Source organism: Polypterus senegalus, chromosome 5, assembly GCF_016835505.1.
Source record: "Polypterus senegalus isolate Bchr_013 chromosome 5, ASM1683550v1, whole genome shotgun sequence".
Classification (NCBI taxonomy): domain Eukaryota; kingdom Metazoa; phylum Chordata; class Cladistia; order Polypteriformes; family Polypteridae; genus Polypterus; species Polypterus senegalus.
Window position 1 is genome coordinate 183,159,748 of NC_053158.1, and position 18,934 is coordinate 183,178,681.

Sequence of the window (18,934 nt, forward strand, 5' to 3'; positions counted from 1 at the left end):
AAAAAATAAACTCTTGCCTTCCCAATAAATGAACAGTCTAAATCGACTAGTGGATGCCTTCAGACCCACTGACTGATAAGAACTGATAACTCTGTCACTTCATGGTAAACACCTGCTTGTGTTCTTTGTACACTCCTTTGTTTTGTATAGTCACAGGTGAAACAGGGACATTTTTTAAAGGATTGCCTGTTTAGCTATTTCATATCTGGAATGATAACAGAGAAAACCTTGCTTTCAACACCTATGTATAAGAATATATTTGTTAAGTGCTCAAGTGCTTGATGAGGATGGGTGCCGTATACTCAACACCAGTTCAAGGATCGATTATTACTTTGTGCACAAAGCTAACTTAATAGATTCTGACCCTCTGATTTGAAAACACATGTACGGGTTTCTCATCTACTTACCTCACATTTACTATAGAAATAAGATCGCTAGTTTGACTTTTACAAAACATTCTGAAGTCTAACAAATGAGGGAGAGAACCTAAAATAATCACGTTATATTTTTCTAGGCTAATTCGCTGCCTCTGTGGATTATGCCTACATGATTATCATGAAACACTACACTAGCTGACAATAATGAGATTATACTGTAAGTACTGCCACTATATATATACAAACACACACATACATACATACACACACATACACATACATATATATATACATACACATACATATATATATATATATATATATATATATATATACATATATATATATATATATATATACACACATATATATATATATATATATATATATATATATATACACACATATATACATACACACATATATATACACATATATATACATACACACATATATATATATATATATACATATACACACACACACACACACATATATATATGTGGGAAATAATAGCTTCTGGGTGGCATGGTGGCACGGTGGGTAGCGCTGCTGCCTCGCAGTATGGAGACCTGGGTTCGCTTCTTGGTTCCTTCCTGCGTGGAGTTTGCATGTTCTCCCCGTGTCTACGTGGGTTTTCTTCCACAGTCCAAAGACATGAGTTAGGTGCATTGGCAATCCTAAATTGTCCCTAGTGTGTGTGTGTGTGTGTGTGTGTGTGTGTGTGTGTGCGCATGCCCTGCCCAGGGTTTGTTTCCTGCCTTGCGCCCTGTGTTGGCTGGGATTGGCTCCAGCAGACCCCCATGACCCAGTAGTTAGGATATAGCGGGTTGGATAAAGGATGGATGGATGGATCAAATGAAAGCAGAAGTGGTTGAAACAAAAAATTGTAGCCAGTGGGTGACCCTAGGGCTAAACTTGAGAACCACTGTTTTGTATGAGTAAGATTAACACAATGTTAACACAAACATTAAAAAAATATAAACCTTAATACACCCTATGAATTATAAAAAACTAAAATAAAATAACAATACCCTTCAAAAACAGTTAAAATGGAGATTAGTGAGCATGAACATTTTTATGAGCCTCAGGAATTGTTTTGCTCTGTCCTACTTGAGTAAGTGAAGGATAGACGTTCAGAAATAATCAGCAGAGCGAGCTGAAATATAAAGGTTTCGTGAATGCTTCTCTAATTAACTGTATTTTTTCCTTTCCAGAGACAGCATGGAATATAAAGCCTTTGTCACTATCCATGGAAAACTTGGTGAGCAACCACTTCAACTAGCAATCACCGGGACAGGGTCATTTGATGAAAAATATGAAATGTACTACACCAATTTGTATTGAGGTTCTCCGAACAGTGCAAATCAACTTTTGCTGGAGACCCTTCAAGCATAACCAGATTTGCTCATATTTTGTCAAATTGCTCTTATTTAATACAGTTTTCACTGCTGTGTTTTTTTAATTCTTTCTACTCTGAACTGTTTTATTTTGTACATTAAAGAATTTAGTCCAGTGCCCTGTTTTCAGATTTGATCAGTACAGAGACTGAGATCTGTTTCCTATATAAATGATTTTTGGTGTTTGTTATATATTTCATATAATTGACTGTGTAAACTTATATTTCCCAGGGTATAATATGCAACTGCACCTTGGGTCCACTCTTACAGCAAATGTGTCTATCTGCAAAAAAAAAAAAAAGTGTAAAGCTGATTATTTAAAACATTTAGTTTTTGTCAATAAAAGACATTTTTCTTCTCAATAATCCTGCTCTTAATTGACCTCGTTCTCTTTTTCATTTCTGTTCTCTATTTTGTAGTCATTTACAAATTGTCTGGAAGGGAATAACCCCATGTGGTTTTTACAGCCTTCTGATCTCATTAATTTTATAATTAAGATGGGCCTGCCTGTCATCCATTATTAGGACTTTACCAGAGAACTGACCTCAAGCTCTTTTCCTACTCCATTCTAAGCAGAAGTGATATCTAATTTTGGTGGCAACATAAAGCAACCCAGTGCCAACATAAATAAGAATAAAGCAAGAGCTAAACATCAAATATGTAAACAGTCATATTCATGCAGATCTTAGTTTATCAGAAGTATAAGGATTAAAGTGATTTAAATGGGCATAAAATAGGAATTCCTGAGTACATTTTGTTCAGTTTATAGGGTGGAGACATAACAACCCACTCCCCATCCCATCAATTATTTTTAGTTTAAATAAAATGATATGGGGTGTACCATGCTTTAGTTACCTCACCGTAGAGCTCACACATTCTTACTACGTCCCCAGTGACTGTTTATATCAATCCCAGTTTTCTCCCAAATTCCAAGTACTGGGATATGATTCTCAAACTCAGTCATGGGGACCCACTGTGGCTGCAGGTTTTTTTCCAACCAACTTGTGTTTTTAATTGGACTCTGAGCTTAATTAAGTGAGCTTATTAATTACCAGTTTCTGTGTTTTGGAGTCACTGGAGAAATGAATAAACTAAGTTTGTTAATGTTTTATTAAAATGTTAAGCACTTATAAGGGGATAGTCTTTTTATTTTTTAATTTCCAGCTTGATTTTCATTCTGCTTTTCCAGTTGTTTAATTTATTATCTATTAATTAGTGGGTCTGATGCTGAAGTTATTGCAGCCTTTCATCATTCAGTGTTGTTTACCTGGCTGTCAGCTATGTTTGTTTTTAATTATCATTATTAGCATACAATGAAGGGTGCAAACTGCACAAAAATGACAAAACAATAGGACAACAACAAAAGAGAAGAAAGTGTTTAAAGCAAAAGTAGAAATACTTCTAAATGTCTTATAAATGTAAAAATCATACTGCTGTGCTTTTCTAAAGGCATAATAAGAGAAGGGAAAAAGAAAATCTTAATAAATTAGATCAATTGTTTTCGCTAATTGTGAATTTGGCTGGAACAAAAAACTTGCAGCCATAGTGGGTCCTCAGGACTGAGTTTGGGAAGCACTGAGTTAGCCCATGATCTGCTGGGACATCTTGGGTTTACTCCCAGCTTGTGACTAAGGCTTCTACATTTACCCTTCCTATATAGCACCTTTTAGTTATTACATACACAAAACAAGATAGATAGATAACAACATTTATTTATATAGCACATTTTCATACAAAAAGTAGCTCAAAGTGCTTTACATACTGAAGAAAAGAAAAATAAAAGACAAAATAAGAAATTAAAATAAGACAACATTAGCTAACATAGAAAAGGAGTAAGGTCTGATGGCCAGGGTGGACAGAAAAAACAGAAAAAAAACTCCAGACGGCTGGAGAAAAAAAAAACCAAAATCTGCAGGGGTTCCAGGCCACAGGACCACCCAGTCCCCTCTGGGCATTCTACCTGACATAAATGAAATAGTCCTCTTTGTAGATAGATAGATAGATAAGGCACAATATGATAGATAGATAGATAGATAGATAGAAAGGGACTATATGATAGATAGATAGATAAGGCACAATAAGATAGATAGATATATAAGGCACAATATGATAGATAGATAGATAAGGCACTATATGATAGATAGATAGAAAGATAGATAGGAAAGGCACTATATAATAGATAGATAGATAGATAGGAAAGGCACTATATGATAGATAGATAGATAGTTTATTTGTCCCAAAAGGGAAATTTAGCTTTTTTAGCTAATATTATAACAAACCACAACAACCCTCCCACGATACACAGAAGCAATACTATATGTGTGCATAATAGCAAGTAACATTGGTATATTACTATGACATTATATCCAAGAGTCAGCGTAAAACAATGAGGATACATGGATCACAGTTAGAAAAGGTCAGTGCCAAGCACACAGAGTGCACATCTGCCAAGGCAAACAGCAAAATGCTGTAAATAACCTGAAGTGCTGCTGGTTTGCAGTAAGGAGATTGTGGGTTCGCTTCCTGGGTCTTCCCTGTGTGGAGAGAGCTTTGAGTAGTGAGAAAAGTGCAATATAAATGTAAAGAATTATTATTATTACTATCATTAAGACAAATTCATAAGAGTTAATACAAAAACATGGCACATTTTGTACAGTACATATTATGATATACTTTAGGCACAATTTATTTTTTTTAAAGAAATACAATTTTTTTAAGTCTGTCTCCAGGTTTAATTGATTTGAGTTCATAAAATGTGTTTGTGTATCAGTATAAAAAAAAAAAGAATTACAATGAACAAGACATTATTATACCAAAAACATAAGCACACCTGTCTTTCATGAGGAGGTCCCTTTACCTTCCATATTTTTGTTTGTGTTCTAAAGGTTTGAGAAATAAAATACATGTCCACTTAGTTAGATCATTTAAGCATTTATTGGTTATTTTTTTCCCACAAGTGACCATTCAATATATTTTTCCACCCCATAAGTGTAATTTAACACATCAAGTGTTTTGTTCACTTTCTCTACATTGCTGTGCAAAACTAAATACTGTAATGGAGATGAAATCTGAGCTTTGAATTTTCAATGGATTTGACCGTTTGGGCATTCCTTCACTACACTTTGACTTTTTTCCATCATGATGTCTACTTGTGTATTGATCTGTGTGGGTGATGCAATCGTAACTTGTGGAGAGATAAACCACTCATGATCAATTGTGCTACTTCTTTTGATTTTCAACACATTTGGATCACTAAACACATTTTTTTCTGGAAGTGACCAAAACTGTATTTTTAAAGCAAGTATTTTAAATGTAACTGGAAAAAAGTTAACAGTAAGACAGAAGAAAACATTGTAGGATATAAGGCCAAACAGAGTATATTCTCATTATTTGGTGTTCCTAAACATTTCCAGGCTTCTGTCATTTTATTAATCAAATAAAACATGAAATTATACCATATATCTAGATTCAAACTAGCTAGGTCCTTTATGAAAAATATTTTTTTCATATTAAGCACCTTGAGCATGGGAAAGGTGCTACATAAATAAAATGTATTATTATTATAATATTATTAAATACTACATGTTCACAAATACCCAATGTGCACTTTTAAAAAGTGACTGGCGCACACAGGCTTCCAACATTCTAAACATTTATTTAAATGTTGGCAAGTCTGGTAAACAGTCCTTAATTTCATGAAGTTAAATAAGAAATTGTCCAGAATGTTAATAGAGCCATAGTATCCATGGTTGAAACTTCTGCCTATGAATATTGACCAGTTGTCCATCAGGCCAGTGTGTTTTGTGACTTTTACCCCTTTGTCAGAGCCTGACTGTTATTTTACGTTTACTTGGCGGAAATGTGTTTTTGGAAAACTGTTTAAAAATATTTTGGTTCTTCTAAGTATTTTTTATACTTTTGCTTCTTTTCTTTTAATTAATTTTTTGACATTTTTGTAGGTCTTTCATCTGTTTTCTCACACTTTTATAACGTCATGCTTTTTGAACTTTGCACTTATTTTTAAGAAAACTCTATACTGTATTGTGGTTTGGTTACCATGGCATAAGCAATCTGTGAGGAGTACTGTGTTCATTTAAAGACAGCTGCCTACTACAGTCTCTCATCTTAACTTTAAAGGATTAAAAAGCAAATAAAGTATGTTTTTTCAAAAACAAGAAATAGATAAAAAATAAAACTGTATGAATTTCCAGTTTCTGACTTTTGCTATTGGCGGCACGGTGGCGCAGTGGTAGCGCTGCTGCCTCGCAGTTAGGAGACCCGGGTTCGCTTCCCAGGTCCTCCCTGCGTGGAGTTTGCATGTTCTCCCCGTGTCTGCGTGGGTTTCCTCCGGGCGCTCCGGTTTCCTCCCACAATCCAAAGACATGTAGGTTAGGTGGATTGGCGATTCTAAATTGGCCTTGGTGTTTGTGTGTGTCCTGCGGTGGGTTGGTTCTTGCCTTGTGCCCTGTGTTGGCTGGGATTGGCTCCAGCAGAACCCCGTGACCCTGTATTTGGATTCAGCGGGTTAGTAAATGGATGGACTTTTGCTATTGATGAATTTGGTTTTTGGCCAATCTGAAGTACAAAAGGTTTGCCTGATTCATCAATCAGTGTTCAATTATGTTTGTGAATCCCAGTTTAAAAACAATTGACATCTGTGGAGTGGAAGGAATGGTCTAACTTCACAGATACTAACCTGAGGGGATCAGGAAGTCCTAGCAAGCTTCCTGGGCCGTCTTGAGGTGGCCCTGTTATATGAAACTGAAATGTGTTACTAGCTGAAGATGAATGGCACCACAACTTCACCAGCCCTCCTGTACAGTAGCAAGGTGTCTTAGGTGAAAATACACCTAATATTTGAAACAGCAGTTCCATAGAAATACTACATCTGGACTGAGCCACTCACAGAATAAAAGAAAGTCTAGGATATTAAACTGACCTTGGAAATAACAGTACCCACTTCTACTACTGCAGTGCAATCAAGAACCAAAAACCTTGCACTAGATATTACACGTTGGCACAGTTTATCAGCTATTAAACTTGAAGTCACTTTTATAAGAAATGACAAATGAGTACATTGCCCAAATGTCTCAAGAAACTCTACAGCAGAGCAACTACAGTGCAGCCATAGCCTGCCTTGGACACAACAAATGACCCCACACACAGACTCAATGCAAACTGAACTGCCACACTCTGTCAATAAATGAGGGGCAGTATTGCCAAACATGGGGGACCAAAGGCAGACAGTGTGTTTCACCAGGGTGAACCTGGAAAAAGTGGAGAATGAGCCGCATTTTCCACTGTACTGTCAATATTGCATGAAACTCTCAGTTACACACACTTAAACTCTGAAAAACAATTGCTATTCTAACAAACCGTGACAAATGCATCACAAATATGTAAGAATAAATAAACAAAGCACCCATCCAACATAAAAAAAATCCACCCATTAATGTCTTTTACATTGACATTATATGTCCAAATAGTTTATCATCGGGCGGCACGGAGGCTCAGTGGGTAGTGCTGCTGCCTCGCAGTTAGGAGTTTGCGTGTTCTCCCCGTGTCTGCATAGGTTTTCTCCGGGTGCTCCGGTTTCCTCCCACAGTCCAAAGACATGCAGGTTTAGGTGCATTGGTGATCCTAAATTGCCCCTAGTGCAATCTCTCCTGCTTCTCTTCAGCCATTTTGTCATAGCAAGGACTTTCTTTCTAACTTTGATGATCCTTAATTTGACTGAGAACAGCAATCCATAAATGTACTTGTCTTCAAGGTTTTGAAACATTTGTCGTCATATTTTACTGTTTTGAAACCTTTTCTAATGATTTTATTTTAACTATCAATGTTAAAATAATTTTATCCAGGACTTTTTTTAAAATTCTAATTTGCTATTCCACTGTCAGTAGTTTCAATAATAAAACTTTCCTTATCAATTAATAGAAACAATTAAAAAAGCCTTTGATTAACTTTTACTGTCATAAAGACTTACATTTCAAGTAACCATTTTTAATTTCCATTTCCCTAAATTAATGAGATTAGATTTCTCAAAGATTAATGTTTCTCTCTACTACAAAAAAAACCTTCATTGACTACTTTTCCAAACCAAAAAAAAATGTTTTAAACACTTCTTTTGCCACTAATCATTCTTGCATTTTAAATTAACTTTCAAAAGATAACAGGCTTGTCCTAACCACATACAGTCATGCTTCTTTGTCTCCCTCTATTGATGGTAGTTTTAATTTATTTTCACCTTTATTTTTTATTTTTTTAATTACTTTTTAGTTTCCTCCAAGATGTATCCTTACTTTTTTTCCTATATTGCTTAACTTCTTTCTGTTCCATTATTATCCTCCATTTTTCTGCACTTTATGCAAATTTTTGGCTGCCCACTGTATACCTGAAATCATAATACTTGTCAAACCAAATCATTAACTACAAGATTGGGCTTTCTTCTTTTCATAGTTGCACAACAGCTTTAAATTGTAGTCTTAATTCCATCTTCATTTATTGATGTATATTTTGGAGTTCTGTGAAAAATGCACATAACGATGTGAAAACATCTTGTGGGGGAAAAAAAGATGTTGCTCTGGGAAGAAATTGACATGTAGGCCTATTCTCTTGCATGTACATCTTCGTTTTACACAGAAAGGATTTCAAAGTCTTTAAAAACTGGTAAGCTGTCTTTATTCATACTTTGTCAGGCATCTTTTAAAGTCTTATAAATATACTTTTTAATTACATTTTATAATATATCTCTCTATTATAAAAAAAAAAATCTTCGGTTGAGACGTGATTTTTTCGGAGATACTTTAACGTCAATGTCAATGTCAATTTATTTATATAGCACATTTAAAACAACATAGGAATGCTGTGGCCAAAGTGCTTTACAATTAAAGAAGAAAAAACATACAACTAACATAAATAACAAATTGAAATAAAATAAATGAACATAAATAAAATCTGTAAATAATAAATAGAAGTAAGATGACATAATCACAATGAGGAAACCATCAGTATTACTGAAGGTCACAGAAAGCAAGTGAATAGAAATGAGTCTTTAATCTCGTTTTGAACAGTTCAATTGTAGACGACTCCTTCATGTGATGAGGTGAAGAGTTCCACAGGCGAGGAGCAGCAGCTGTAAAAGCCCTGTCTGCCCCCCTTAGTTTTACACTTGGTACGAGGGACAACAAGAGACAACTGACCAGAAGATCTAAGCACACTAGATGGCTGGTGTAAAGCACACAATTTAGATAAATACAGTGCATCTGGAAAGTATTCACAGCGCATCACTTTTTCCACATTTTGTTATGTTACAGCCTTATTCCAAAATGGATTAAATTCATTTTTTACTCACCATTCTACACACAACACCCCATAATGACAACATGAAAAAAGTTTACTTGAGGTTTTTGCAAATTTATTAAAAATAAAAAAATTGAGAAAGCACATGTACATAATTATTCACAGCCTTTGCTATGAACCTCAAAATTGAGCTCACGTGCATCCTGTTTCCCCAATCATCCTTGAGATGTTTCTGCAGCTTAATTGGAGTCCACCTGTGGTAGATTCAGTTAATTGGACATGATTTGGAAAGGCACACACCTGTCTATAGAAGGTCCCACAGTTGACAGTTCATGTCAGAGCACAAACCAAGCATGAAGTCAAAGGAATTGTCTGTAGACCTCCAAGACAGGATTGTCTCGAGGCACAAATCAGGGGAAGGTTACAGAAAAATTTCTGCTGCTTTGAAGGTCCCAATGAGCACAGTGGCCTCTATCATCCATAATTGGAAGAAGTTTAAAACCACTAGGACTCTTTCTAGAGCTGGCCGGCCATCTAAACTGAGTGATCGGGGGAGAAGGGCCTTAGTCAGGGAGGTGACCAAGAACCCGATCATCACTCTGTCAGAGCTCCAGAGGTCCTCTGTGGAGAGAGGAGAAGCTTCCAGAAGGACATCCATCTCTGCAGCAATCCACCAATCAGGCCTGTATGGTAGAGTGGCCAGACGGAAGCCACTCCTTAGTAAAAGGCACATGGCAGCCCACCTGGAGTTTGCCAAAAGGTACCTGAAGGACTTTCAGACTATGAGAACCAAAAATCTCTCAGGTGTCACGTTTGGAGGAAACCAGGCACCACTCATCACCAGGCCAATACCATCCCTACAGTGAAGCATGGTGGTGGCAGCATCATGCTGTGGGGATGTTTTTCAGCGGCAGGAACTGGGAGACTAGTCAGGATAAAGGGAAAGATGACTGCAGCAATGTACAGAGACATCCTGGATGAAAACCTGCTCCAGAGCGATCTTGACCTCAGACTGGGGCGACGGTTCATCTTTCAGCAGGACAACGACCCTAAGCACACAGCCAAGATATCAAAGGAGTGGCTTCAGGACAACTCTGTGAATGTCCTTAAGTGGCCCAGCCAGAGCAGAGCCAGACTTGAATCTGATTGAACATCTCATCATCTTGGAGAGATCTTAAAATGGCTGTGCACCAACGCCTCCCATCCAACCTGATGGAGCTTGAGAGGTGCTGCAAAGAGGAATGGGCGAAACTGGCCAAGGATAGGTGTGCCAAGCTTGTGGCATCATATTCAAAAAGACTTGAGGCTGTAATTGCTGCCAGAGGTGCATCGACAAAGTATTGAGCAAAGGCTGTGAATACTTATGTACATGTGATTTCTCAGTTTTTTTATTTTTAATAAATTTGCAAAAACCTCAAGTAAACTTTTTTCATGTTGTCATTATGGGATGTTGTGTATAGAATTCTAAGGAAAAAAATGAATTTACTCCATTTTGCAATAAGGCTGTAACATAAAAAATGTGGAAAAAGTGATGCGCTGTGAATACTTTCTGGATGCACTGTAGGCAGGAGCAAGCCCATGTAAAGATTTAAAAACTAGCAATAAGATTTTAAAATCAATTCAAAAACTGACAGGCAGCCAGTGTAAAAAAGCTAATATTGGAGAAACAGAATCAGACTTTCTTGCCCCAACCAGAAAGCAAGCGGCAGCATTCTGGACCAAATGTAACCTGCATATCAGGGATTTGCTAATCTACGAATACAGCGAGTTGCAGTAATCAAGGTGAAAAGATCATGAAAAGATACTGACTAAAGAAGAGAAGAAGCGGGCCGCTAGGGTGGAGAAAAGAAGAGCTGCTCAGAAAGCAGCAAACGCATCAACCCTCTGAGCAAATGAATGCTAAACATACAGAGAAAGAGGATGAAAACTAGGAATGCTCAAGTCAAGTGTAACGTGCAGTGCGCCATTAGAGGTATGTATATATTGTGATATTTCAGCCCGCACACAGACAGACACAAGACATATAGAAGTCCCAAAACACACATTTAATTTTTATCTTTTTTTACAGCAACATGCACAATCACCCACAGCACTATTGCTCAGTCCTTTTCATCCTTCTCTTTGTCTTTTCTTCTTCTCTATTCATTCAGCGCCTTCACTCCTCTCCTGCAAGCTCTGTCTTCTGCCTCCCAACTGCGGCTCTCTGAACGGAATGACGCGGCCCTTTTTATATTGTACCTGGATGTGCTCCAGGTGCTCGTTGATGGTCTTCCTTCAGCACTTCCTGGTGTGGCGGAAGTGCTGTCGTCCAGGGCTCCGAAATTGTCCAGGTGCCCTCTGGTGGTGGTCCCGATGTGCTCCAGGGGGGTTGCCATCTCGTGTTCCAGGGGAAGTATTGTTCCCAATATGTTGCCTTCCCTGGTCCTTCCATCATAGGGGTGTCCTGGTGGGGCAAGCTCCCTGGTCGTCTGCCACATTATTTTTGCAATAATTCAGTGGGGGCTGGAAGTCAAAGGAGTGAATTCAGCACTCGGTGTTGGTGATCTGTTGTTTTGTGGTTGAAACTACCATCTTTCTTCCTTAGGTTACTTCCATGGTGCTCCACTTGCTCTGATCTTCATGTTCACTGCTCCCCACCACTTATTTGGGGTCAGAGGCAATACTATGTGCCACAATTTCCCCAACACTGACAGCCAGTCTTGGGTCAGGATCCTACACAAGACTTGCCAGCAGCCATGTGCCATTGACAATGGATTTTATTAATGGAGATGTTCTCTATCCACACATCCCATTCAATACTCTGCACTGGCTCCATTCATAGCTGGCTTCTCCAAGTGGCTCATTCCCTTCTGAAGGATGACTATCATGCAAGCTGTTGACTTTCCAAAGTTTGGCTTCTGATTCTGTTGTGGCTTTGGGTCTGCCAGACCTGTTCCTGTCAGTTTCCTTCAGTTTTCAAGTGTCTTTTGATGGTGAATGAAACTGTACTCACTGATATGCTGGATTTCTTTGAATTTTCTCTAAAGAAGAATCCTACAATTTTAAGCTTTATAATGGTATATCTGTTTTCCTTTGATAACAAAATATAGTGTTCACATAATGCTGCCCATATAATGCTTCAGGTGTGTAGCAACACAGTTTTGTTCTAAAACTATTTTCATACAGACAGAGGGTTTGTTAGTAATCAGTAAAAGTTGGGGCATTTGTAGGAATTGTTTGTGTCATCTTTCAAGCCTTAATTAACTTCCATTGCTACAAAAAAACTTGAAGCTGTTTGCCCATTTCTTGTTCCCCGAATAAGACCTTTTTGTGTAACTCTGAAAATTACATTATTTTTCATTTTTGGTAACTTAATCTTCTTTTATCCTGTGTCTGCTTACCTTTGTACCATTTCGTTATTCACTAGACTTGAACTGCCTAAACTGGTTGTTCAAAAACTTTTGACCAGTAGTGTGTGTATATGTGTAATATATATATATATACACTTTACCTATCTAACCTTGTATCATGTGTCATGTGTCAGGTAGTGAGTGCACTGTTCGATGCTACCTATTATTATTATATCATAATATCTAATCTGCAGCACACAGTAATGAAAAGCATGCTATATATTGTGCACTGCCTTACTGGTCATATTCTGTTTAAATAAAACTCCAAATGTCCCTAACTATCTCACTGACAAGATATTATTGGCGATTTCCATGCAACCTAAGAAAAAACAGACTTCACTAAGAGGCCCAGAAAATGTTTAACTCACTGAAAAATTCATCTAATTGTAAAAAACAAAACTGGAGAAAACACTTTCTCATGTAAATGTTGATCTTATTCTTTTTCTCCTTTCAGCTTCTCCCGTTAGGGGTCGCCACAGCGGATCATCTTTTTCCATATCTTCCTGTCCTCATTCCTCATCATCTTGTTCTGTTACACCCATCACCTGCATGTCCTCTCTCACCACATCCATAAACCTTCTCTTAGGCCTTCCTCTTTTCCTCTTCCCTGGCAGCTCTATCCTTAACATCCTTCTCCCAATATACTCAGCATCTCTCCTCTGCACATGTCCAAACCAACGCAATCTCACCTCTCTGACTTTGTCTCCCAACCATCCAACCTGAGCTGACCCTCTAATGTCCTCATTTCTAATCCTATCCATCCTCGTCACACCCAGTGCAAATCTTAACATCTTTAACTCTGCTACCTCCAGCTCGGTCTCCTTCTTTCTGGTCAGTGCCACCGTCTCCAACCCATATAACAAAGCTGGTCTCACTACCATCCTGTAGACCTTCCCTTTACTGGTCTACAATGTGACCTTAGTGTTAGTCTGTGGCAGTAGCAGAGTAGTGCAGAAGGCAGAATATCAAACTAAAGGCAGCAGCACTATGGCTTGAGTCTCTACTGTATCTCTTTTTTGGTCTGGATCTTATTTATGCTTTGTAAACAAAAAAATACCAAAAATTACCTGATTAATATCAAAAATGAATTATTCCTCTAAAATGATCTCATCATACTGCGCTGTATATTCTAAAATTAACAATCTATCTAAATTTATCTATCTGCTCCACAAGGCTTATTCTTACCTGGGCAAAGCTGGCAGCGCTGTGAAGATTTATGTTTTTTTATTTCTCCAGTGCCTTCAGTGTCATCCATCCATCCCAGTTAAAGGGTAAGCTCTGGGATATAAAGGTGGATGAGCCTTTGGTGTCCTGTATAATAAAATGTTAGGCAGACTGGAGTTTTTGAGGATTAAAGACTGTGTCTATGAAATGGATGTGAGCAACACTGGAGCACAACAACGAACAGTCCTGTCACCTTTTCTCTTCACTCACTACAACTCAGACTAAAAATATAGCAGCAGGTCATGTCACTTGTAGAAATTCTCTGTTGATTCTACACAAAAAAAGTTTATGGATAAGAATGATGAGGCAGAATAAAGGAGTCAGGTGGAGAACTGTGTTTCCTGATGCAAAGAAATATCTGCAATTCAACATCAACAAAACAAAGGAAATGGTTATTGATTTTTTTTCTGCACCAAACAGTCACTGTGTCTACTCACCAATCAGGCAATGTAGGTAAAAATAAAATATCTTTCTAAAAATGTAAGAAATTCACACCATTAGGTTTCGCGTATGAAAGTGTGTATTGGTATTGTTCTATTTATTGTCTGCAAGCATAATAGCATTTTGATATTCTTTGCTATCTTTTGTATTTTATAATTGAACTGATTACATTTCCCACGTCCCTAAGGTATCAGAATGGTAGCTGCACTGAATTTGCTCCTGAACAATTATTTATAGTTCAAAATGATCAATCTGATTTATAAACGTACAATTAGTATTCTATAAATGTCTATTTCTATATTGCACTAGTAGTGCATACACTAAAGTTACAAGCAGGTGGATTTGGAAGACAATCATTTGCCTTCCTGCACAGTTAATTTACGGATATCTCTCATACATATATGAATATTCACAATTCGTATTTTTTTTAATTATACTTAATCCTGATTATCGTATTTGAAGGTGTCCTTTCTACTTTTTCCGATGGACTCAGAAAAATATGTAAATGCATAAAGCAAGACCGGCCAATCAGAACTCGCACCAGCATAACATTTAATTTTCCTAACGTGGTGGTTAAAACACTTACTCAATACGCTAGAAACGCTTAATGTTCTATAATGTACTTATATTTCCTTATAATATACTGAATCAGAAAGCATTACTTTTGTCGATTAAAAGTATAATAATTATATAATTATTAATATAATAATTATAACGCAATTATTTCGTTCGATGAAAATTACATCATTTGAAATAGTCCTCAGCGAGGCGCTCCTTGCAGCAATCCGGTTCAGTTTCAGGAAGTGACATCACCGCACCCAGCACGAAATGTTGCTTGGTTGCTATAGCTACAGTGTGTCACCGAAGGCTCCCTGAGGAACAGAGTTAGAAGTCGAAACTTTTTTTTTTAACACAACTGTGCACTTAAAAAACATTGTGACTTTAAACATAAGGTAAGCGAAAGCACCTATGATAAAAGTTGTTCTGTACACATTACATTTATCCACTCGTTAAATGCTTAATGAATCAGTTCATTGATGTGATACTATTAGACAGCTTGATATTATTTTGGTTCTAGTTACTGCTACGTTTACCACGTGCAAACTAGCACCTTTGTTACTCTGATGTAAAAATAATTATACTTGGACAAGAGTACGTACATTAAAAAGTTTCCGGGAGAAGCTGGAGATTAGACAATACTTGAGAATCAATGTATGAGAACGAGAGACATCGTTCCTCATCGCCAGCATGTATTTACTTAGACATAACACAAAAGTGACAACGCGCATTAAAAGTTTGCTCGTTCATATTGCATGTGAATCCATTAAAGTGTTTACTGGATCTGTGATCTTCTAATTTTTAAATGTTGGCAACCTGCTTAAGACCAACCGTATAATGTTCAAGATAACCACGAGATTGTTAATTTCTTTAAATGGTACATGGCAAATCTCCTATAATGACTGAAAAACTGCAGTGGTGAATGATGCTTTCTTTGTTTTTCATTCTGTGACTCTAATACATTCAATGGGAGTGGAAATCGTTCATGTACAATATAAATGAGTCACACAGTGCTTTAAACTCCAGCTCTTGCTTACTTTAACAGTGCAATCTACATAGGTTGATTATGCGATGCCGCTACAAATGTTGATTCTGACAATAAATTATGATTTAGTTTGTCTTAGTCTTCTAAATAAATTGCATTTTAGTTTCATTTTTGTCATTTTTCATTGGTTTTAGTCGACTGAAAGTAACATTAAATTAGTCAAAATCAAATTAGATATCTTTGCTTAACATATATGAACAGAATATACTGTACTTCTAAACTGTTATACTAACATGCACAGTAAAGAGCCAAACCGCATATAGTGATAAGTGAACATAAAATGAAAAGTTGGCTTATAAAGGGTTCACTTCCTAAAATCAATTGGTCGGATAAAAACTGCTGCGATCGGACATCCCAGCACCTTCCAGCAAATTTCATCTGAACATTGTAAATATAGAAAACGCACCTTTCATAAAGTAAACATTATGACAGTACTTTTTCTCTTTCTTGTAGAGAAAAAAAAAAACTCAATAGTAACATTTCTATTAGTTTTTAGTCAATTTAAGGAAAGCACCCGTTCCAGTATGAAACTTGCTGCGTTGCGCTTGACGCAAGAGGTCCACTGTGGGACGAAAGACTCTTTCTCCAAGAGCATGGAAAGCAGGAACATCCGAGAGATCCAATGTAGAGCAAAAGGTGCGAGCCAAAAATCTCTTGTCAGTCTCGCTGCTGATGTGGTTGTTAGAGTTCCTGCTTATTACTTACACTGTAAGTCCGGAGCAGAGCTGGTTTGTGACTGACGCGCAGACGTGATGATTCCCCGATTCTCTCATTCGCCCTAACTGGCGTTATTCAATCAGAAGCGCCCATACAGCTTGCTAGAATTGGCCATTACATTTATGCTCGTTATTGGTCATGAATAATAGAGATTGCCTTCTGTTTTCCGATTTACGTCTCTCATTGTCCAGTTGTGTGCAACGTTGTTCGTTTCCTTAATTTTGGGACAACGAGAATTTCAAAAACTTTCGTCATCTTTTTCATCTTTAGGCGTATTTTTTTTTTGTTTTCGTTGCAGAAAAAAAATGCAGGTGGAGTATTCTTTGTCAACGAAACCAAATGAACACTGCTTGAACCATTCAGGCGGAATAATTTTTAAAATATATTATACAGAGAGAGAGAGTGAGAAGTACAGTATATTATAGTAATTTGTCTTTGTGTCACTTGGTTTAGATATGATCGCGAGATGTAATGAGATTAACGGCAGTTTCCGCGGACAGTAGGAGAGCGGAGCTGCACTCGGGTTTACTTCACAGTAAACACCAGTTCGCAATTGTGCAGACTGTTTCCAGTCTAATTTTTCCTGTTCGGTTACTCCTAAACACACAATCACACAGATAACCTGTTCGGTGCGGATCTATAGAGTGGCATTCACTTCGGAGTATCAGTAAGAACATTTCATCGACGTCAATTTTCCCGGCACTCCTGTTTAATAAACATTATATTGACTTAACATTACATGATGCAGCACATGATGTTCAATAGTTACCGTTATTAAACATTAATGCAAAGCAGATCAATGAAAAATGACTCACATATTCTATTCAACTACGTGTCTACACGTCCTCCACTGTCGTGTAGATTTTTCCCACTCGCCATTAAAGACGTGCATGTTTGCAATGGTTAATCGGCGATGTTAAAATAATGTATGCGAGTTGTGAAAAAAAAATGACCCGAGTGGTCATTGTTATGCACGGTCACTCTAGCCGTAATGGCACCGGGATTGGCTCGGGCCACAGTTTATCCTGAATGGAAGTTTGACAAGTCAACATACTATATATCCTGTTAACGTTCACCATCTTTGACTACACTAAACTTTAAGAAGGCACTTAGCCGCACACGCTCACTAGGTTTTCCCGCCCGCCCCATAATCGTTTGCGATGAGCATGCGCAGCGCTACTAAGTCAGATGAAGATTGGAACTGATCCTAGAGAGAGTACCAAGTTTAGCACAGGGTTTACTTAAAGACTAGCGAGAATGAAAGTTCAGAACCACTTATGTCTGATTTCCCACGTACAACGACACAATTCCGCATATACAGGCAACGTTTCTCAGATGCTTCATCACTTGTTTTTTTTTCTTTTAAAGGTTGCAATGAGCGCACGAACAAACGGAGTGCGCGTTTTTGTGCGCACAAGGCCAACTAACAATTTTGCACAGGAGTTCATTGAATACTTGCCGGACAAAAAGGTAAAAAAAAATAAATATCTGAATAAATAAAAAGTAGAAATTGGAAAATGTTATAATGGTAAATATGTGATCCTTGCTGCTCTTTGTGAGTAGTTTGGGTGAGGTTTCTTATTTGTAGTGCTCTGACTGATGTTTATCGTTGTGCAGAACTGTCTACTTAGTTCTAGATGTTCTAGTTCTAGATGTCTAGGAGTTTTATCATAGTGATACGCATAGGAATCAAAATTCGGTATTTACTAATTACACAGTACTGTACTTTAAGGCTTTATTTGTGGGTTTGTTTTTATCCTGCCAAACATGTAAAGCAGTTAACACTATCAAATACCTTTTTTTTCGAGAGGCATGTGTCTTTTGCGGTGTGAAATTGTGTGCATCCACTCTGTTGTTTACTAAGAATGTAATTCTTGTAATGTTTGCATTTATTGTAATTATTTGTCAGTTTGTGTATATAGACTGTATCAGTGTTTTTATGTTATTACTAGTGAAACACTTGGACTTGCAATCCTAAAGTAAAGGTTGTTAATATAGAGCAAGCTAAACTTTTCCATTTTGGCAACACAATTTTTGTTTCCAGAATGAAAAAATATTGTTTTTTTTTTTTTTATATTGTTGATGTGGTGACTTTCCTAAGTAGTGCACATTTGTCAACATGCAATTTTTCTCTTGCATTCTGTATCCCGGATTTTGTTGTGCATGCAAACATTTGTGTCTGCTTGCTGCTCAATCCCCAGTGCCTTCTGTGATGTTCTGGAAACTCTGCCGATGTCACCAGTCTTCTTTTTCCCTTTCCCTATTATGCAGTTGTTCGTCACATTCTATAGTCTATAAACACAGTCTTTCTCGATTCTGAATTATGTATCATTTCCCCAGGGATTATCAATAGATGAGCTAGAGGGAACTGTGCTTTTCTTAAAATAAACTCTTCTGCCACCCCTGGAGTGGCCACCAGGTTGCTGAGGTCTTTCATTTTGTTGAATTTCCAGAATATATCAGACTATATTCAGGATTATT

General features: G+C 37.3%; 2 protein-coding genes across 5 annotated transcripts in view; both read left to right on the forward strand.

Moving 5' to 3' along the window:
* The window catches only part of dlec1 (DLEC1 cilia and flagella associated protein), a 124,769-nt gene extending 122,641 nt beyond the window's left edge, over nucleotides 1–2,128 (forward strand). For all 3 annotated transcript variants that reach the window (XM_039753705.1, XM_039753707.1, XM_039753706.1), the window contains exon 40: nucleotides 1,595–2,128. In XM_039753705.1, coding sequence (XP_039609639.1) covers nucleotides 1,595–1,724 — 130 coding nt within the window. In that variant the 3' untranslated portion in view covers nucleotides 1,725–2,128. The remainder of the gene's footprint in view (nucleotides 1–1,594) is intronic.
* A 12,859-nt stretch (nucleotides 2,129–14,987) lies between these two features.
* kif9 (kinesin family member 9) overlaps nucleotides 14,988–18,934 on the forward strand; it is a 49,588-nt gene continuing 45,641 nt past the window's right edge. For both annotated transcript variants that reach the window (XM_039753708.1, XM_039753709.1), the window contains exons 1-2: nucleotides 14,988–15,086; nucleotides 17,822–17,923. In XM_039753708.1, coding sequence (XP_039609642.1) covers nucleotides 17,828–17,923 — 96 coding nt within the window. In that variant the 5' untranslated portion in view covers nucleotides 14,988–15,086; nucleotides 17,822–17,827. The remainder of the gene's footprint in view (nucleotides 15,087–17,821; nucleotides 17,924–18,934) is intronic.